The 22020-nt window shown below is 44.1% G+C and overlaps 1 protein-coding gene and 1 long non-coding RNA gene across 2 annotated transcripts; one reads left to right on the top strand and one right to left on the bottom strand.

Moving 5' to 3' along the window:
• The first annotated feature begins 74 nt into the window (after positions 1-74).
• LOC111542021 lies at positions 75-12471 on the top strand. The gene is made up of 3 exons (XR_002731419.1): positions 75-281; positions 467-617; positions 9722-12471. It is a non-coding gene; the product is annotated as an uncharacterized LOC111542021 (long non-coding RNA).
• BCDIN3D (BCDIN3 domain containing RNA methyltransferase) lies at positions 7650-14441 on the bottom strand. The gene is made up of 2 exons (XM_023211182.1): positions 14174-14441; positions 7650-10315 (listed from the first exon to the last, which is right to left on the bottom strand). Exons 1-2 carry the CDS (start codon positions 14405-14407, stop codon positions 9671-9673), a joined length of 879 nt encoding a protein of 292 aa, XP_023066950.1. The 5' UTR covers positions 14408-14441; the 3' UTR covers positions 7650-9670.
• Between the last annotated feature and the right edge of the window lie 7579 nt (positions 14442-22020).

Here is a 22020-nt window from a genome sequence, read left to right on the forward strand (position 1 = left end):
TCTGACCCCGCCTCCCTCCTCCCTAGCAGCCAATCCACATTCACCCTGGATGCGCGCCCCTCCCAGCCCCCTCCAGATGTTCCCAGGACGCCAGCTAAGTCCGCCCGGCCGGCGCGCGCCGCTTCCGCTCTGGTGGGAAGGACCTCCCTTCCCCCTCTGTAGAAACACTTTCTCCAGGCCCGGCCGGGCTTGGTAAACCTCAGCCGTGCCTGGGTAGAGGACGCCGGGCTGGGCCGAGCGGGGGTGGAATGAGGGCGTCTAGAACAGAGAAAACTAAGTAGGTGCGCGCGGACCCACAGGCATGCGCGTTTGCTTCTGTGGGGCTGGGCGTGCACGTGTATGTGTGGTTGTGAGCGTCGGTGTTTGTCATTTGCCTTTCTGCATATGTGTTGGGTGTAAATCCATAGGGAAAGTCTTGAGTGCCTCTTTGGCCTTAAATGCTCCCGCCTCTCTCTTCCTTATCCAGGATAGGGTCGTCCCCCCAGTAATCTGGAAAACAGTGATAGGAACAGGCTCCGCTCATCAGACAAGCAGTGCTGGCCGTTTCCTCACTGGTTTGGGAGGGAAGGCTGGGCAGAAAAAGGATACAACCTTGTTCTCAACCACTTGCTATCTCGGTGGGGATGAGGAAAAGCAAACAGCCCATCCAGGCCCCTGCAGAGCCTCAGAGCTTTCAATATCATTCCCATTAGTCCTTAATTAAACACTTACTTGCCCTCGCCTAAATACCGTATAAACCTCACAACCTGCATTGTAGTGACTGCCCCAGAAATGTAGGTTCTCAACTGGGTTCTGCAGGGAAATACGAAGGAATCCCTAGGCACAGTCTCTGCCTACTTCATTAAAATTTCTTTTGTTGTGAGTATACAAAGGAGGCAGCTTAGAGTATCATATTAGTCCAATAAAGGAACATAAAAAGTAAGGGAATTTAGGGTGCTCAGACTGGCTAGGATTAGGAGTTCTTTTCTGAAGGAGGCTTATTTAAACACGGGATTTGAAGGGCAGAGAGAACTTCAGTAGGGTCCAGGCAGGGTAAAGGCCACAAAGAGACTCAGATAGGAAAGAACAAATTATCTGCATAGGACCATGAGCAGATCACCATGGTATGTTGGGAAGTGGGAGAAGTTAATGGAAGAGGTTTCCTTCAGAGGAGAGCAGAATAAGGATACGGATGTGACAAGGCATAAAATAAGTCATTTTGGGTTCTTGAGCATAGAGGTAGCTTGATGAAAAGAGTGCCCAAGGACAGCTATTACTGGAACCTAAAAGATGTCTTGATGGTTACTCCCACCAACTTTCTCATTTTTTTTGCTTAAAAAATATTTTATTCTGGTTGGGCATGGTGGCTCACGCCTGTAATCCCAGCACTTTGGGAGGCCAAGGCAGGTGGATCACAAGGTCAGGAGACAGAAACCATCCTGGCTAACACGGTGAAACCCCATCTCTACTAAAAATACAAAAAATTAGCCAGGCATGGTGGTGGGCTCCCAGCTAATTGGGAGGCTGAGGCAGGAGAATGGCATGAACCCGGTAGGCGGAGCTTGCAGTGAGCCAAGATCGTGCCACTGCACTCCAGCCTGGGTGACAGAGTGAGACTCTTTTCTCTGAGATGGAGTCTCACTCTGTCCCAGGTTGGATGGAGTGCAGTGGCACAATCTCTGCTCACTGCAACCTCTGCCTTCTGATTTCAGGTGATTCTCCTGCCTCAGCCTCCCAAGTAGCTGGTATTACAAGTGTGCGCCACCACACCTGGCTAATTTTTGTATTTTTAGTAGAGACAGGAGTTTCACCATGTTGGCCAGGCTGGTCTCGGACTCCTGACCTCAGGTGATTTGCCCACCTCGGCCTCCCAAAGTGCTAGGATTACAGATATGAGCCACCGTGCCCAGCCCTTAAACAATTCATAACATGCAATAAAATGCACACATCTTAGGTGCTTTGTTTGGTGAATTTCAAAATATACACCTATGTAATTAACACCCAAAACAAGATACTGAACCATCACCCTAGAAAGTTCCCTCATGCCCCTTTATAGTTGATCACCCCACACCCACCATCACCCTCCCCTGGCAACTTCCTGAATTATAGCACCATAGATTTGTCTGCATTTGTATTTCACATATATGGAACTTTACGGTATGTATTTGTGTCTGTATGCTTTAGCTTAGTAATGTTTTTGAGATCCATCCATGTGTATCAGTAATCTGTTCTTTTTTATTGCTGAGCAATATTCCATCACATGAATATATCACAATGTGTTTATCCATTCTTCAATTGATGGATATTTGGGTATTTCCAGTTGGGGTTATGATGAATATGGCTGCTATTAACATTCTGGTGCAAATATTTTCATAGACATGTTTTCATTTCTCCTTTTCATCTTATTTCTTGATGATAATGGCATCTTCAGAAGCCTACAGCATTGTGAATTCTTATTCAATCATCTAACATTTATTGAATAGGGATCAGTGGGATAGTTCTGGGATTACAACACAAAGTAGACATGGTCCTTTCCTCAAGGGGCTTGAAAGTCCAATAAAACTCCATGTACCTGTTGTATTCCTAATATTGCCTTGTATTCCTAATTCTGCATTGAGGTAGAAAACCTTAAACGTCTGCCAGGCATTTCTGACTACTTTTGGATGTTTCCAAATAACTGAATTATTGGAAGTAAACAGAACATCAAGATGATAATTTACTTTTTTTTTTTTTTTTTTCTTTTTTGAGACAGAGTCTCACTCCATCACCCAGGCTGGAGTGCAGTGGCACAATCTCGGCTTACTGAAGTTCTGCCTCCCAAGAGGCAATTCTCTTGCCTCTTGCAATTCTCAAGCAATTCTTCTGCTTCAGCCTCCCAAGTAGCTGAGATTACAGGTGGGCGCCACCACACCCAGCTAATTTTTGTATTTTTAGTAGAAATGAGGTTTCACCAAGTTGTCCAGGCTGGTTTTGAACTACTGACCTCAAGTGATCTGCCCCCTTCAGCCTCCCAAAGTGCTGGGATTACAGGCGTGAGCCTCCGCACCCAGCCAATATTTTACTTTTCATTTAGATGTTTACCCTTGTTTAGTAAATACAGCCAGAACATCTGTATTTGTCAGAGCAAGCACCTGTGCTCCTTCCTTAAAGGCTATTGTGCATTTGGTAATTTTGGCATTCAGATTTTGGCAGATTCTCTATGTTTCACAAACCTTCATCCTCACTGGCAGGGGTTGAAAGAAGTATAACTACTATTGCTCCAAGATCCCTTTCAGTCTTTTGATGAGACTTAAGACTCTTTCATTCCTTAGTGCTATTATTTGCATAAATTAAAAATTACACAGAAGTCCCAAAGTTTGTTCTTCACTCTTGTATCACTAATCATATATTGTTATTTACTTGAGTCGTCTGTGTAACAAAACAGGCTAGGCCTCTTAGGTCTCTGGTAGCTGCAAGCTGTTACTACTGGTTTAGTAACAAACCAGTTTGGTGGTATTGTCTAACTATGCATGTAGTGCTGATGCCTGACAGATGGATTGTCAGAGAGAACCACCCTGTCACTGCTAACATCAGTACTTTGAATGGGGTTCCCTGCTTTAATACTGTGTGGTCATTCATTTAATGTTGGAGCATCTTCAATTCTCAGAGGTTGAAACTGTAGCCATTTAGCCATTGGTTGATAAACTGACTCTAGTTTAGAACTCCTGGCAACAGGAGATAGTCAGGTTGGTAACTAGCCTCTCAAAACATTTTTTCTTTTTTTTTTTTTCTCTAGATTGGGTCTTGCTGTGTCACCCAGATTGGAGTGCAGTGGTGTGATTACAGCTCACTGCAGCCTTGACTTCTAGGCTCAAGTGAGCCCCCACCAACTAGCTGGGACTACAAGTGCACTCCACCATACCCAGCTAATTTTTTCATTTTTTGTAGAGACAGGGTCTCACTGTATGCTCAGGCTGGTCTTGAACTCCTGAGATCAAGCGATCCTCCCACTGTGGCCTCCTAAAGTGCTAGGATTATAGATGTGAGCTACCATGCCTAACCTCAAAACATTTTTGTAATATGGCTGTTTTCCAGACAGATGAACTCTGAGTGCAATCTCAATGTCTTTCCTGATCAGTAAGAGGAAGAAAGGAGCTGTTGTATAATGTTTGGTCCACTTGCTGTATAGGAATAGATCTTTACTGCTACATGTACATAATTCTGTACAGAACAGTCATGTTCCTTGGATTCTGACAGCATTGCCAGTATGTGCTTTGAAACCTCCTACCTGGCACAGATATGATTAATCTGCTCATATCCTTGAACCTCTTTTTCATCACTTTTCATCATTCAAACATTTTTATTGAATCTATATGCTAAGCACTGTACATAAAGTATTAGATAACTTGTACAGAGTTCATGTGGGGTATGATAAAAAATGAGACTGGAAAGGAAAGCAGTGGGTAGATCATCCTTTATCCTAAGAGCAGTGTGGACTTTGAATGGTTTTAAGCAGGAGGGTAGCATAGTCAGATTTGCATTTTAGATCAGTGTGGTTGCAGTGTGGAGGATAGAGAGAGCAAGACTGAAGTCAGGGGGGCCAGGCAAGGTTTTTGTAGTACCTGAGGAGAAAAACGAGAAATGACGTGGTCTGGACTAGGAAAGTGATAGTGGTGATGGGGAGGACGTTGAAATCCCCAGGGGGCATCCAAGTAGAAACATCTCTCCAACTCCTCAGAACTTCCCAACTGTGTGCCTCAGGAAGAGGTTAAGGTGGTGCTGCATATTGGGCTTCACAATTCTCAGGGCAGCACAAGCTTCCTGAGTCAGAGAGCAATCTTGGTTATGCCAGATTGCATCATCCAGCATATAAAACACCATCGTTTTCCATGTGTGTACTGACATGGAAAAGGTTGGGAAGCACTGATGTAGGCTGTGGGATAAATAATTCTGAAGTTCAGGAGAGGAATCGGGATGATAGATAAGAGATTTGTGAGTCCTCAGAATGTTAGTGGTTACTAAACTCATGGAGTTGAGGAGATCATGCAAGTAGAGAAAAGAAAGGCTGGAGCAGAACCCCAAGGAACATCAACATTAGAGGGGGGTCTCCAGAGAAGGAGAAAGAAAACTGAGTGAACGTTGTCACCAGAACACAAGAAAGGGATTTCCAAAAAAAAAAAAGACCAAATACAATCGGTCCTTCTTATTGGTGACTTCCACATCCATGCACTCAATCAACCTCAGATCAGAAAAACAAACAAACAAACAAACAAAACTACATCTCTCTGAAGACTAGATCAGAAAAAAAAAATACAGCAATAAAAATGCAAAATTTTAAAAATTTAGGCTGGGCACGGTGGCTCACGCCTGTAATCCCAGCTCTTTAGGAGGCCAAGGCAGGTGGATCATGAAGTCAGGAGATCGAGACCATCCTGGCTAATACGGTGAAACACCGCCTCTACTAAAAATACAAAAAATTAGCCGGGCAAGGTGGTGGGCGCCTGTAGTCCAGCTACTCGGGAGGCTGAGGCAGGAGAATGGCATGCACCCAGGAGGCGGAGCTTGCAGTGAGCCGAGGTCGCGCCACTGCACTCCAGCCTGGGCGACAGAGTGAGACTCCGTCTAAAAAAAAAAAAAAAAATTAGTGTTAACGATTTACATAGTATTTACATGATATTACATATTATAAGTAATCTAGAGATGATTTAAAGTATATAAGAGAGTACCCCTAGGTCATTTGCAAATACTACACCATTTTATGTAAGGGACTTAAGCATCCTTTGATTTTTGTATCCTTGTGGGTCCTGGAACCAATTCCCCATGAATAGGAAGAGATGATTTTTTTGGCCCCGATGTTGCTGAGTCAAGTTCGATCAGGACAGAGCCACATGTCATTGGAGACTTTGATAAAACCAGATTTTATTTGTTTATTTAAAACAGAGATGGGGTCTCACTCCATTGCCCAGGCAGTTCTCAAACTCCTGGGCTCAAGCAGTCCTCCCATCTTGGCCTTCCAAAGTGCTGGGATTACAGCCGTGAGCCACCCCGCCCAACCTGGCAAAACCAGATTCTGAAGGATTGAGAAAAATGTACAAAATAAGGAATGGAGACAGGAGGTGTTTAAAACTTTTCGGCTGGGTGCAGTGGCTCACACCTGTAATTCCAGCACTTTGGGGAGGACAAGGTGGGTGGATCACCTGAGGTCAGGAATTCAAGACCAGCCTGGCCAACATGGTGAAACCCCGTCTCTACTAAAAATACAAAAATTAGCTGTGCGCAGTGGCACGTGCCTGTAATCCCAGCTACTCGGGAGGCTGAGGCAGGAGAATCGCTTGAGCCTGGGAGGCGGAGGTTGCCGTGACCCAACTGTGCCATTACACTCCAGCTTGGGTAATAGAGTGAGACTCTGTCTCAAAAACAAAACAAAAACACAAACAACAACAAAAAACTTTTCTAAGATTTTGGCTATGCTGTGAAGGAAAAATTAGGCAGATAGATGGGTGGTACAGTGAGAGTTATTTTAGAAAACACTCACTAATTTAAAAAATTATTCATTTAAGATTAGTTTGTATAAAAAGTAATATGTCCATATGGTTTAATAATCAAATAATACAGAAGCAATTATTTGCTGCATTTCTTACCCCCAGCAATGAGCCATTTTAACTTTTTGGCTGATTCTTCTATATGACTAAATATGCTTATACTGCCATTCCTTTTTTTTTTTTTTTTTTTTTTTTTTGAGATAGAGTCTCACTCTGCCGTTCAGGCTGGAGTGCAGTGGCATGATCTCGGCTCACTGCAACCTTGCTTTTCAGGCTCAAGCAATCCTCCCACCTCGGCCTCCCGAGTAGCTAGGACTATGGGCGCATGCCACTATGTTCAGCTAATTTTTAAATTTTTAAATTTTTTTGTAGAGATGAAGTCTTATTGTATTACCCAGGCTGGTCTTTAACTCCTGAGCTCAAGTGATTCTCCCGCCTTGGCCTCTCAAAGTGTTGGGATTACAGATGTGAGCCACCGCACCCGACCTGAGGACCTCATTTTTATGGACAGTAATTACACATCCTTTTTGAAACCAACTGCCACAGACGTGAAATACAGTGGTTCCTCCCAACAGGTCAGGTAACTGCTCAGCCAATCTCTTACTAGGGAACAGGTCAGGTTCGGATGCTGAAGCATCTCCCAAAGCTTTTAGTTATTGAGGATTTCTTTTTTTAAGACAGTATCACTCTGTTATCCAGGCTGGAGTGCAGTGGCATGATCTTGGCTCACTGCAACCTCAGCCTCCTGAGCTCAAGTGATCCTGCACCTCAGCCTCCCAAGTTACCAGACTACAGGTGCGTGCCACCACTTCCAGCTAATTTTTTTTTTTTTTTTTTTTTGGTATTTTTTGCAGATTCAGGGTTTTGCCATGTTGCCCAGGCTGGTCTCAAACTGCTGAGCTCAAGTGATCCACCCGCCTCAGCCTCCCAGTGTTGGGATTACAGGCGTGAGGCACTGCACCTGGCTATTTCTTAATTAGCCATGTTGGACAAAGCCCCTGTGTATCCTTCTGGTCACTGAGGTTATTTTCTGTTATCAAGGAGTTATCTGGGAAAGGTGCCACTTGGCTTTGTAAGCCAGTCTCACTGTAGTCAGAGCCCATGTATTAGTTTTGTAGTGCTGCTGTAAGAAATCACCACAAAACTTAGTGGTTTAAAATACCGATTTATTCTCTTACAGCTCTGGAGATCAGAAATCTAAAATCAAGGTGTTGGCAGGGCTGTTCCTTCTGGAGGCTTCAGGGGAGAATACATTTCCTTGCTTTTGCTAACTTCTAGAAGCCACCTGCATTCCTTGACTTATGGCCTTCTTCACATCACTCCAACCTCTTGCTTTTGTCATTACATCTCCTACTGTGGTCAGCTCTCCCTCTGCCTCCCTATTATAAGAACACTGATGATCGCACTTAGGGTCTATTTTGATCATCCAGGTTAATCTACCGATCTCAAGATCCTCAATCTCATTTGCAAAGCCCCTTTTGCTATCTAAGGTAACATTCACTGGTTTCAGGGATTAGGTGGACATCTTGGGGGACCATTATTCATCCTTCCATAGCGCCACTTATGTTTCTGTGCACTGCCTTGGTGGAGTGAGAGGAGAGAGCACCCGGCAGGGTTACAAGGTTTCAAAGTGTTCCTAAATTAAGATCTTGTGTGTAAACTCAGCTCTGTAACTACTGCAATAACTGAGACCATCATAAACCGGCCTCATTTCCATTAGCTCCATATCCCTCCCTGCCAACACTGCTTCCTTTAAAATGTTCTGTAGCACTGAGGCTGGACTCCTTATTACATCATTATCCTGAAAAACAAGTTATCCGAGATAGTAAGATGCATGTTTTCTACAAGGTGAGATGTTTTTCTCATAAGCCTCTGGTCTAACAAGTGCAGTTGTGGTCTGCAGCATGCTCACACAGTGTAATAGCACCTTATTTTTCTTTATCACTCTATATTCTGCAAAATACCTTCACATCCTTAGGAAATTTGGGCATAGGAAAAGGAAAGTGGTGTTATTTCAGTTGTACAGATGAGTAAACTGTGGCTGTAAGGCAGAGAATGGATTAGAAGGTAGATGACTTTAATATAGGAACCCCCCACCAGGCACTGGACACATGGATGGAATGAAATGTACATGTTAATTGATAGAATTTGCTGCTGGACTTTGTGAGCACTTCAATGTGGGGAATGTAAGTGAGAAAATCAACTGAGGTTTCTAGCTTAAGCAGTGAATACTATCAAATGAGATAGGACTAGGTTTTCAATGAGAGTAATGAGCTTGCTTTTGAGATATGTTGAATCTGATGTACCTAAGAACTAAGGGATATAATGACAAAACAGGAAAAATGCTAGTCTGGGACTGTGGATATAGGGCTACCAATATATTTGGGGACCATAAGCATGTAGGTAGTTGTTAAAGTCACAGGGAAGAACTCATACCAGGAAAAATACATAGAGGAGGGCTAAATGGAACCGTAAGCACTCAAAGTATGGTCTACCTCTGCTTGCCTCAGAATCATCTGGGGGAGCTGTTAAAAACAGATGCCTCATTGTTAATGTACTTAATGTCACAAAAATTGTATACTTTTAAAAAAATTATTTATCTTTTAATTTTTAATCCAGTTTTTGATGGGATTTCCACGTTCTGAAAAACTATACTTAAAAACGGTTAAAATGGTAAATTTTATGTACATATTACTATAATAGAAGAATGCACAAACAAAAAACAGAAAATAGATTCCTAAGCCACATTCCAAACCTGAATTACTAAGGTTTTGCCCAAAGTCAGGCCTAGCAAGTCCGAAAGCCTAAAGAAACCAGGTAAGATTCAGAGAGCCCAGGAACTGATATATTTTAAGACTAGCCTAGTTTTATCTTTATAAATAATCCCCCAAAGCAGCCCCCTCCATAACTCATAACCAGGACCACTTTTCCTAGGCCATCCCAATCCAGATATCCTAGCTCACCACTCCACAGATTCATTCTCCACAAGATTTGTTCCAAACAATGGGGAACAGATACCGATTCTTTCAATTATATGCCTTGGACATTTTACCAAAAGCTCCTGCCAGGTTTTGAGGCTGCCTGATTGTTAAGGAGTTAAGGAGAATGAACATAATTCTCAATATAAAACTCTTTCAATATCTCTTTCTTGGTCTTCTTGCCCTCCCATCTCACTGCTTCTGAAATCTTAATCTGTTCTTTTCTTTCCCTCTTTCTATCAGTGATTCAGGGATTGGATGAGTCTCTATGGTTTGTTTTGCCCTGAAGAACAGAAGGCTTCTGTCCCAACTGGTGTTGCCGAAGCAACATATTAATTCCATGCCATGATCCTGGGTCAAGATCTGCACAATCTGATTGGTCATATCACCTCGGATGGCAAGGGAGTGGAAGTGGTCAAAATCATGGAGTCCCAGCTTTCGGAGACGCCTTGCAGCTGCCCGGTAACACTTCCAGGGTTGGGGCTCCACAAGGAGGTAGTGGCAGAGGGAGGAAAGATGGGCCAGGAACTCCCACAGGCCATGGTCTCCGTGGTTCAGATGAATCCACATGGTTATTGACATACAGAAGCCAATGTCAAAAACTGAACGTCCAAATTGGCTTAAGAAAGAGCTTAAGAGAACCTTCCGTTTCCTTTGATTCATGAAGTCCAGGGTGATAAAGGTCAAGGCATCAGGAAAAGGACATTCTTTTTCGGCTCGCTTCACCAGGACTGGATCTATGTCACAGCAGAGGAGCCGAAGTTCTCTTGAGGCATCTGAGCAGGTCTCCCCGTCAGGTAGGGAGAGGAAGTGTTTGTATAGAGCCACACTCAGATCCTAGAGGAATCCAAAAGAGCTTTGTCACTGCAGTTCTCAACCAATGAATGGAAGAGAAATCTGTATCATTCTCCCACTGAGAATGCCACTTACCTCTGGCTGTATAGGATGTGAGGTTCCTAAACCATAACCTAAAGAGGTTGTGCAAGAAGTTTTCCACAGAATAGGCTCTCAGTGCCCTCCAGGGGTCACATGCTGTAATGCATCATCCCCATATTTTCCTGACACTGATGATAGATTGGGTTGTAGTTCAAAGTTACAGCCAAATGGATGCAGCAAAGGAGCCTACAGAAGTATTTCCCAGCTTAAGTAATATGCTGATAAACTCACTCTTTTTCTGGGTATCTGAAGACCCCAGGGAGGAGGAAAGGGGTCCAGAGGCATAACCGTGTCTCTTACAAAGGAAGTGAGGAATACAGCAAGCACCATCTTATAAAAACCTGCTTCTCAGACCTTTGGACCTCTGGATTCCAAAGTCCTCATTTAGCCTTCATTACAGCTTCAATTTTACTGTCTTAGGATTCATCACCTCCTTCTGAGACATTCTGATTCTATAACCATCATTGCTAAAAGTCACTGCTAACAACCTTCTAGACAAGTCTAATGATTTGTGATTTTTACCACATTAGCACCTTTTTACTCTTAAGTCACCATCTCCTTTCTCTAACTTTGAATTCCTTTTTTTGTTGTTGTTGTTGGAGACAAAGTCTGGTTCTGTCACCCAGGCTCGAGTGCAATGGCATGATCTCGGTACACTGCAATCTCTGCCTCCCAGGTTCAAGCGATTCTCCTGCCTCAGCCTCCTAAGTAGCTGGGATTACAGGCACACATCACCACACCCAGCTAATTTTTGTTTTTAGTAGAGACAGGGTTTCGTCATGTTGGCCAGGCTGGTCTTTAACTGACCTCAAGTGATCCACCTGCCTTGGCCTCCCAAAGTGCTGGGACTATAGGAATGAGCCACTGCACCTGGCCTCTTTGATTTCTATAACCATTATAACTAACTCAAATTTGTGTTTTTCCACATAGTATTTTCAAGGCATTTTTCTGTTTACTACTTTATTTGCTTGGTGTAACAAGCATGTGAGGAAAATATTTATGCCTTTTGTGCAGGTGAAGAAAATGCACAATGGAAGCCACCCAGATGTCCAATGACAGTGGCATAGACAAATCAATGTGGTATAATCATGAAGATAGAATACTAAGTAGCAGTTAAAAATGAAGACACTCAGCTTGGTGCACAGCATGGACGATTCTCACAAATACATAATGTTGAGAAGAAAAAGCAAGCCATAACAGAAAATATATGACAAGCATCCACTTACATGAAGCTCAAAAATGGGTGAAATTAAACTACATCGTTCAGGGAAGAAAAACAGTACACTATAAAGAAAAGCAAGGAAACAACAGAAGGCTTGTTGTTACCTCTGGGTAGAGAATAGAGGTTTATGAACAGGAAAAGGCATATAGGGGAACTTGCGGGGTGCTGAAAATGTTTATTATTATTATTATTATTTTTTTTTGAGACACGGTCTTACTCTGTTTCCCAGGCTGCAGAGTGCAGTGGCGTGAGATCACTGCAGCCTTGACTTCCCAAGCTCCAGAGATCCTCCTACTTCAGCCTCATGAGTAGCTGGAACCACAGGTGCACACCACACTGCCCAGTTAATTTTTGTATTTTTGGTAGGGATGAGAGTTTGCCATGTTGCCCAGGCTGATCTAGAACTCCTGAGCTTAAGCAATCCACCAGCATCAGCCTCTGAAAATGTTGGGATTATAGGCGTCAGCCACTGCGCCCAGCAGTTTTTTGGGTTTTCTGTTGTTGTTCTATTTGAGACAGGGTCTCACTTTGTCACCCAGGCTGGGGTATGTGGCACAATCAAGGCCCACTGCAGCCTCGACCTCCTGGGTTCAAGCGATCCTCCTCCCTCAGCCTCCCTAAGTAGCTGGGACTACAGACGCCCACCACCACACCTGGCTAATTTTTTTTAGAGATGAGGTTTTGCCATGTTGCCCAGGCTGGGGAAAGAGTTTTTAAAATTGAAAAAAAAAAAAAAAAAAAAAAGCACCCATAAATTATGGTACATCTATCCAATGAAACATTAGGACGCTGCTAAAAAAAGAATGTGGTTATATAATCTCAGAATTAAAAGCTACTAATAGTGTGTTACCATTTATAAAACTAAAAGGGGGGTATTTATATATACATAAATGCTGGTATACACACAGGACTGATACCTAAGAAATTATAAACAGTGGTGCCACTGTGTGGGGGAAAAGGAGGATTTAGGGTTCGGAGTAGAGACTTTTTACTATTTACCCCTTTGTAGTTTGAATTTTTTTGTTTTATCAAGCGCAAGCCTTTTTTTTTTCCCTTTTCTGACTACAAAGATCCAGAAGAGAAAGCATTTTTTAAAAAGTGCAAAACAGAAAGCTCCATAAATGTACAGCCAGGTTTGGGAACCACTACCCTAGTTAGCTGCCAATTATGTCTTTACCTCTCCTGTGTATACTACTCTTAACTTTAAAATCTCTGGTGGTTTCCTAATGCCTTTCGTGAAATCCCAAGCCTTAACCTCAGACTCTCTTTTCCACTGTTTTCACCCTCTGACTTCCTGTATCATCACAGAGAAGAAATTTTGCAGGGGACACCGGACATCAACCCATCTCCTCATTCCAGTCTTTAAGACTGTATCCAAATGTCCTCCTCCTCCTCCTTATCAACTGAGTCCCACAAGGTCTGCAATCGTCCCCCAAAGTCTCTTCTGTGAAAGGACAGCAACCCAACAAAACTGTCCCCCACCCTCCAGATGCTGGACTGGAGTGATGGAGGGAGCAGAGAGAGGGTACTAACTTTTGAAGCATTTGCCATGGTAAGTTCAGACTGCCTGCTAGTGTAGGATATCCCAGTAGCTACAAATAGGTGTGGCAGAGACATTTCCTTATTTTGCATGTGGTTTGATTATAATCATTATATCCCTAAGAACAGTTTGCAGCAAGAAGAGTGGCAGTGCCACCCTTCTCCATTCCCTCGGGCAAAATGCTCTATTTCTTCGATCCTCTCCACTGTACTTTGTCAACTCACTGTTTTTGTTTTGCTTTGTTTTTGTGATGGAGTGTCGCTCTGTTGCCCAGGCTGGAGTGCAGTGGGACCATCTCGGCTCACTCCAGGCTCCGCCTCCTGGGTTCACACCATTCTCCTGCCTCAGCCTCCCGAGTAGCTGGGACTACAGGTGCCCGCCACCATGCCTGGCTAATTGTTTGTATTTTTAGTAGAGACGGGGTTTCGCTGTGTTAGCCAGGATGGTCTCGATCTCCTGACCTTGTGATCTGCCCGCCTCGGCCTCCCAAAGTGCTGTGATTACAGACGTGAGCCACCGCCCCGGCCTACCCACTTTTTTTGAAATAAACCTGCAGGTCCTAGGGTCTGTCCTGTACTGCACACATGAGTCTCAATATCAGGCATGATTCTGTCACCCTTGGCTCTTCTCTCCCAGTAACCCAAACCTAACCCCATGTTCCCAAACGTGTGTCTCTGGAAGCCCCCTCTCCCCAGCCAAAGCGCCAGGCACGCTGGACAGAGGCCACCCTAGATACAGGGACCGTCCCCACCTGGGGTCTGGCCCTTAAAGAGAAGTGGGAACTTAGTCGACAAGGACTCCTCTCCAAGAGAGATTCCTAAGACAGATGGTGGAACCCTGGCGGGCAGGCAGCAGCAGCACTGGCAAGGTCAACGCCATGCTTTATACTCGATTTGGGAAAGTTTTGATAGGTGTGAGCCCAGGCCAGAACCACAGTGGATGTGTAGGCAACCAACCGCTTGGTTCCGGATGCTCCAATCCCTCCCCTGTCACTCACCCCGGAGTTACACCCCACGTCGAGCCCCAGAATCGGCCCGTTCTCGGGACTCTGAGGAAAGAGCTGTCGAAGCAGCTCCGGGGGCAGGAGGCGGAGCCGTTGCTCCGGAGGGTGGAAGCGAGAATAATGAGGAAAATTTCCGAACGGGGCGGCGCCGGGTTCCAGAACTCGCGGTTCCTCTTCCGCTGCGGTCTCCTTAACACTCCCTCCATCCAGTTCCGTGGGCACCGCCATTAGCTTCAACACCACCTCTGGGCCCTGGCGGAACCGGAAGTTGGGAATCTGCGGTCGGCGGGGGCGGGGCGGTGCCAGCGCGCGTGCGCTGAACGGCGAGGGCGGGTGGATCGAATTCTGCGGTGAATCAAAAAGGCTGGCCTGACTTCCTCTCGCTGTGTGCCTGTAGCCGGCGAGCGCGTGGGGCTTACCTTGTATTATTCAACCCTCATCACAGCACTGGGAGGGGATTAGCAATATCATCCACGTTTTACAGGGATGAAACAAGCTCTGAGGGCTAAGTGTCTTGGCCAAACTGACACGGTTTGAAACTTGGGCTGCTTGACCCAGAGCAAGTATAATAGTTTGTTGGGATCTTGGAAATCAATTTTAGTCCAATTTCCTTTCTTTATAAATGCAAAAAGTGAGACCCGGACAGAACTTACTTGTCTGGGGTCATACAGTGAATCTGTGACTACAGAACTTCCACCCGGTTCAGGAAAGGGTAGTCAGGAGCTGCAGGTCACTTGCAAAGCCGGCCAGCTCAGTCCTGTCCCCCAGGGGGAACTGTAGACCATGAACTCCTTGAGAGGCAAGGACCGCGCCTTAAGAGCCAGCACTTAAAGAGTGCTTACCGGGCACCAGACACCCTTCTAAGCTACTTAGTCAGTCCTCTCACTAACCCCATGATAAAATGACCGTATTATTATTCTTTTTATATAGATGAGGACACTGGAGTACAACAAAGTAACTTGCCCAAGATCCTGCAGTTAGAAATGATGGTACTAGGATTCGAACCCAGGTAGTTTGGATCCAGAGGATATACTTGCAACGCTGTGTTATTCTCAACCTTGAGTCTCCTGTACTTACCATGGGCCTGGCAGAAAGATGCTCAACAAATGTTGTTGAATGAAAACTCAATAGAGGATACAAGTAGGTGACTAAGGTCAGATCTGTTTGGGGAAAATTTAAATGGCAGGGAGAAAGGATGCAAACTGAAACAGACAGTGGAATGGAGTTGGGCAAGATGTGAGCTAGAGATTGGAAATAACAGAGCTGATAAGGAGAGGAACTGAAGGGTCAACCTAGGTAGCAGGTTCCAGTCAAAAGCCAGCATGGCCCAGAATATCTGTCAGGGTCAACCAAGCATCAACAGAGTTGTGCAGGAACTCCCACCCCCACCCCTGCACCTGGCCCACCAATCTTAAAGAGGTCTCCTGCTCCATGAGGCTGGCAGTTTGGTAAACTTCTTACAAGGCACTGAAGCATGACTCCTGCAAATAGTGCCATCAGGAGTTAAAATAAGCGCTGTTTTCCTCTCAGTTTTTACTTTCTATTTTCTTTTTTTTTTCCCCCCTTTTTTGAGACAGAGTCTCACACCGTTGCCCGGGCTAGAGTGCAATGGCATGATCTCGGCTCACTGCAACCTTTGCCTCCCAGGTTCAAGTCAGGTGATGGTTATATGGGTGTTTGCCATAAAATTATTTCAACTTGTCTATGTGTTTGGAAACTTTCATAACAAAATATTGGAAAAAAGGAACATTTAATGCACAAAAAAACCCTCTTGAAAATTAACAATATAATAGCAGAAATGAAACACTCCATAGAACAGTTGGAAAATAAGCTAGAGGCAATCTTCCACAAAGTAGAGCAAAAAAAGCCAAAAGATGGAAAATGGAAAATAGTAGACAAAAGACAAGGTCTAGCCTAGGAGGTCTCACATAATAGGAGTTCCAGAAAGGGAAAGCAGACAGAACTATCTACTTATCCATCAAAGAACTACTATCAAGGAAGCAATTCAGTAAAATTTCCTAGAACTGAAGGGCCCATCAAGTGCCAAGTATAATGGATGAAAATAGTTTCACAAATGACAAAACATGGTGAATTTTCACAACACTGAGGACAGAGGAAATCCTCCTACATGTTTTCAGAAAGATTAAAAACAAACAAAAAGACAGATTTCATACAAAGGATCAGGAATCACGACAGCGGTGGATCTCTCACCAGTCACGGTGACAGCTGGAAGGCAATGGAACAATGCCTTGAATGTTCCGAAGGAAAATGATTTCTAATTTTCCCTTCTATACACAGCCAAATGATTAATTTAGTGTGAAGACAGAATGAAGGCATTTCCAGACATGCAAGAAACCAAATCCATTGTCTTCTATGAGCTCTTTCTCAGGAAGCTACTGGAGAAAATCTTCCACCAAAATGAGGTAGAAAAACCAGAAGTGCAAGTGTATGGAACCTAGAAAACAGGTTTTTAACAGAGGAGAGTTGAAGGAAATCCCCAGGATGGAGATGGAAGGTTATGGAACAGCTGCTGGGTAGCAGATCTTCAGAGTGACCAATGCAGGCTACAGCAGTCAGAAGATTCCAACAGAGAAGGTGGCATCAACAAGATGAAATTGATAAAACATTTAATGGCCCAGGTGCAGTGGCTCACACCTGTAATCCTAGCACTTTGGTAGGCTGAGACAGGAGGATCACTTGAGACCAGGAATTGAGAACAGCCTGGCCAACATGGCGAAACCCTATCTCCACTAAAAGCATAAAAATTACCTGGGCCATGGTGGCACGCACCTGTAATCCCAGCTACTCGGGAGGTTGAGGCATGAGAATTGCTTGAACCTTGCAGGCGGAGGTTGCAGTGAGCTGGGATTGTGCCACTGCACTGCAGCCTGGGGGACAGAGTAAGACCCTGTCTCAAAGAAACAAACAAACAACAACAACAAACCATTTAATGTATCTGAATATATTCAGAGAATATTTACCCATTTAGGGAAGAGTTAAGAAGTTACTAATAGGCTGGGGGCGGTGGCTCACGCCTGTAATCCCAGCACTTTGGGAGGCTGAGGTGGGCGAATCACCTGAGGTCGGGACCAGCCTGACCAACATGGAGAAACCCTGTCTCTACTAAAAATACAAAATCTGCCAGGCGTGGTGGCACATGCCTGTAATCCCAGCTACTCGGGCAGGAGAATCGCTTGAACCCAGGAGGCGGAGGTTGTGGTGAGCCAAGATCGTGCCATTTGCACTCCAGCCTGGGCAACAAGAGCGAAACTTCATTTCGAAAGGAAGGAAGGAATGAAGGAAGGAAGGAAGAAAGAAAAAGAAAGAAATTACCAATAAGGACATGAAAAAACTAATCAATTGAACATATAACTAACAACAATGATCAGCTCCCAGAAAAGCAAAATGTTGTGCAAGGAAGGAGAAGTAATCATTGTATACTACATAGTTCAGTGGTCAACAGGTTTACAGTCTTGATAATGTAAACATTGAATATTGATCAATCTGCAGTCTTAGTTATAACCAAATCAGAAGGACAGGGTAGGAGTGGCGGGAGGTGGGAAGAGTGTGTGTGTGTGTGTGTGTATTAGTTATTAGTGTGTGTGCGTGCATGCACGCATGCATGCCCTTGATTTCCTTCTCTTTGTTTTTTTTTTTTTTTTTTTTTTTGAAACAGAGTCTTGCTCTGTGGCCCGGGTTGGAGTGCAGTGGCCGGATCTCAGCTCACTGCAAGCTCCGCCTCTCCGGTTCACGCGGTTCTCCTGCCTCAGCCTCCCGAGTAGCTGGGACTACAGGCGCCCGCCACCTCGCCCGGCTAGTTTTTTGTATTTTTTAGTAGAGACGGGGTTTCACCATGTTAGCCAGGATGGTTTCGATCTCCTGACCTCGTGATCCGCCCGCCTCGGCCTCCCAAAGTGCTGGGATTACAGGCTTGAGCCACCGCACCTGGCCCCTTCTCTTTTTTAATCCCTTCTGGTTTTTTCTCTGACTGACCTTTTGTTTTCTTGTTCAAACTAATGTATTTCTAGCTTTCTAATGCACATATATTAGTTTTATAGTCAGAAAAAAACCAATATAGGTTATTACCAAGAAAAGGCTAGGGACCACATCTCTGCATCCTGTTTCCCTTCTTAACTCACCATGGACTTACATCTGTGAATCTTTCTCTATGTTTTTTGAGCCTACTTATGTTTTCAGCATGTGCCACTGCTTGGGCATAGTGAATTCCACAAGGTCACCCTGCTGTGCAAAGTATTTCATAGAATCATAGAATCTTACATTTTCATTTGTCATTGTTCAAACCCAAGGGATTCCTTGCACTCAAGAATTACACAAGGTGTGTTCAGGGCAGTGAGGCTGAGTAAAAGTCTGTGAAGACAGGTAGTGGATGGAGGACTGGAGTGTTTGGGGTTAGTAGTGGCAGAGGGGCTGATGAAGAAACAGGGAAGGAGAGGACTGGGAAGAGGATATGAAGAACCAAACCCTGCTGCGGACACCAAGGAAGGTGGACCGAACAACTGTGTCCTGCCCCTGCTGAAAGTTCTCAAAGGCTCCCCAGTGCCCACACAATAAAGTTTGAAGGTGTTAAATCAGAGCAGAGCTTCTTGAACTTGAATGCACAAAGGAATCATCTGAACCTCTTATTAAAATGTAGATTCTGGTTTTTTGTTGTTGTTGTTTGAGACAGAGTTTCGCTCTTGTTGCCCAGGCTGGAGTGCAATGGCATGATCTTGGCTCACCATAACCTCTGCCTCCCGAGTTCAAGCAATTCTCCTGCCTCAGCCTCCCGAGTAGCTGGGATTACAGGCATGTACCACCACGCCTGGCTAATTTTAGTAAAGACAGGGTTTCTCCTTGTTGGTCAGGCTGGTCTCAAACTCCTGACCTCAGGTGATTCACTTGCCTTGGCCTTCCAAAGTGCTGGGATTACAGGCATGAGCCACTGCACCCGGCCTAAAATGTAGATTCTGGCTGGGCACGGAGGCTCATGCCTGTAATCCCAGCATTTTAGGAAGCTGAGGCAGGAGGACCCCTTGAACCCAAGAATTCAAGACCAGCCTGGGCAACATAGTGAGACCCTGTCTCCACAAAAAATTTTAAAAATTAGCCAAGCATGGAGGTGCATGCCTATATTCCTAGCTACTCAGGAGGCTGAGGTGGGAGGATCACCTAAGCCATGATTATACCACTGCACTTCAGCCTGGGCAATAGAGTGAGACCCTGTCTCTGAATAACTAAATACATGTAGATTCTGATTCAGAAGGCCTGTGGTGGGCCTGAGGGTCTGAATTTCTGACAAGCACACAGGTAATGTACTCTCTTTGAGCAGTGAGGCCTCAGAGGACTCAAAAGCTCCTCTGAGACTGACTTCCTGTCTATTCCTTCATCTTCCCCTGCACTCCCCACCCCATCCCAACATCTCTGATCCAGCCGTACTGAACCACTCACAGTGCCCTGAGTGTGCTGGGTGGGAACTCGTGTCCTCGCATGTACTGTTCCCTGTGCCTGGAATCTACCCTCCACGCACAACTCCCACTTTCCTCAAGACCCAGCTCATGTGTGTCCTCTTTTGTGAAGACTTCACCAGTTACTCTCCTTCAAAGAGAGTGAATATTTTCCTTCCTCTATCTACATGAATGTCTGTTACTGCATTTGTCACACAATACTGCAATGTTTGATTTACCGTGAGCTCATGGAAAAGAGTGACCACATCTAGTCTTTGTATCCTCAGCATCTGGCACGATGCCGGGCAGCTAAAGGAATGCTACCTTAATGGGTGGAGGCTTTTTACACATAAAGAAGGAACAGGTTCTCAGTAATGCACAGTTTTACAAAGGGAAGAAAAATAATTCTCAGGAAAGGACATCTGATGTCTCAAGTAGGTGATACATGGTGAGTATCACTAATTACCTGTATTTCTTCCATCATCCTTCCCTCCTTCTTTCTTCCTTCCCTCCTTTCCTTTATATCTGTTTATTTTTTGAGTTTCTCTTTACAGTATATTTTAATACCCAAGTTATAGAATTCTTTCAGTATACAAAAATTAGTAAACCTAGATAAGCTACAAGAAAAGACTTATTCTTACCCAACCTCTGGAGATAATAATTAACCTTAAAATTTAAAAAAATTTGTAGGTACATAGTAGGTGAATGTATTTATGGGGTACATGAGATATTTTGATACAGGCAATAATGATCACATCAGAGTAAATTGAGTATCCATCAATTTAAGCATTCATCCTTTGTATTTCAAGCAATCCAATTTTAGTTATTTTTAAATGTACAATAAATTATTGTTTTAGTTATTTGTAAGTGTACAATAAATTGTTGTCGACTACAGTCACCCTGTTGTGCTATCAAATACTAGACCTTGGTCATTCTAACTATATTTTTGTACTAATGAGTACCATCCCCACTTCCACATCCCCAGTACCCTTCCCAGCCTCTCATAATCATCCTTCTACTCTATATCTCTATGAGTTCAATTGTTTTAATTTTCAGCTCCCAGAAATAAGTGAGAACATGCAAAGTTTGTCTTTCTGTGCTTGGCTTATTTCCCTTAACATAATAACCTCCAGTTCCATACATGTTGCTGCAAATGACAGGGTCTCATTCTTTTTTATGGCTGAATGGCACTCCATTGTGTATATGTACCACATTTTCTTTATCCATTCATCTGTTGATGGACACTTACTTGGCTTCCAAATCTTTTTTTTTTTTTTTTTTAGACAGAATCTTGCTTTGCTTTGTCGCCAGGTTGGAGTGCAGTGGTCCAATCTTGGCTCATTGCCTCCACCTCCTGAGTTCAAGCGATTCTCCTGGTTCAGCCTCTGGAGTAGCTGGGACTACAGGCAAGCGCCACCATGCCTGGCTAATTTTTTGTATTTTAGTAGAGATGGGGTTTCACCATGTTGGTCAGGCTGATCTGGAACTCCCGACCTCAGGTGATTAGCCTGCCTTGGCCTCCCAAAGTGCTAGGATTACGGGCACAAGCCACTGCAACTGGCCCCAAATCTTGGCTATTGTGAAAAGTGCTGCAATAAACATGGGAGTGCAGACACCTCTTTGATAAATGATGTCCTTTCTTTTGGGTATATACCTAGTAGTGGGATTGGTGAATCATAGTAGCTCTATTTTTAGTTTTTTGAGGACCCTCCAGACTGTTCTCCACGGTGGTTGTAGTAATTTACATTCCCATCCACAGAGTATGAGGGTTCCCTTTTCTCCACATCCTCGCCAGCATGTGTTATTGCCTATCTTTCGGATGAAAGCTATTTTAACTAGGATGAGATGATATCTCATTGTAGTTTTTGATTTGTGTGTCTCTGATGATCAATGATGTTGAGCACCTTTTCATATACCTGTTTGCCAGTGTATGTTTTCTTTTGAGAAATGTCTATTCAGATCTTTTGTCCATTTTTAATTGAATTACTAGATTTTTTTCCTGTTGAGTTATTTGAGCTCCTTATATATTCTGGTTATTAATCCCTTGTCAGATGGATAGTCTGCAACTATTTTTTCTCCCATTCTGTGGGTTGTCTCTTCACTTTGTTCATTGTTTCATTTGCTGTGCAGAAGCTTTTTAACTTGACGTGATCCCATTTTTCCCATTTTTGCTTTGGTTGCCTGTGCTTGTGGGGTATTACTCAAGAAATCTTTGCCCAGCCCAATGTGCCGGGGAGTTTCCCCAATGTTTTCTTTTAGTAGTTTCATAGTTTGAGTCTTAGATTTAAGACTTCAATCAATTTTGATTTGATTTTTGTATATGGTGAGAGATGGAGGCCGTTTCATTGTTCTGCATACAGATATCCGGTTTCCCAGCACCATTTATTGAAGAGAATG

This window comes from Piliocolobus tephrosceles, chromosome 10 (assembly GCF_002776525.5).
Source record: "Piliocolobus tephrosceles isolate RC106 chromosome 10, ASM277652v3, whole genome shotgun sequence".
Lineage (NCBI taxonomy): Eukaryota > Metazoa > Chordata > Mammalia > Primates > Cercopithecidae > Piliocolobus > Piliocolobus tephrosceles.

Excerpts from the sequence above, each read along its gene's own strand:
- BCDIN3D (XM_023211182.1), bottom strand. The coding sequence starts at position 14,407 with ATGGCGGTGCCCACGGAACTGGATGGAGGGAGTGTTAAGGAGACCGCA. Across the intron at positions 10,316-14,173 it reads ACGTGGGGTGTAACTCCGGG|GATCTGAGTGTGGCTCTATA; the intron begins GTGAGTGACAGG and ends GGATTCCTCTAG.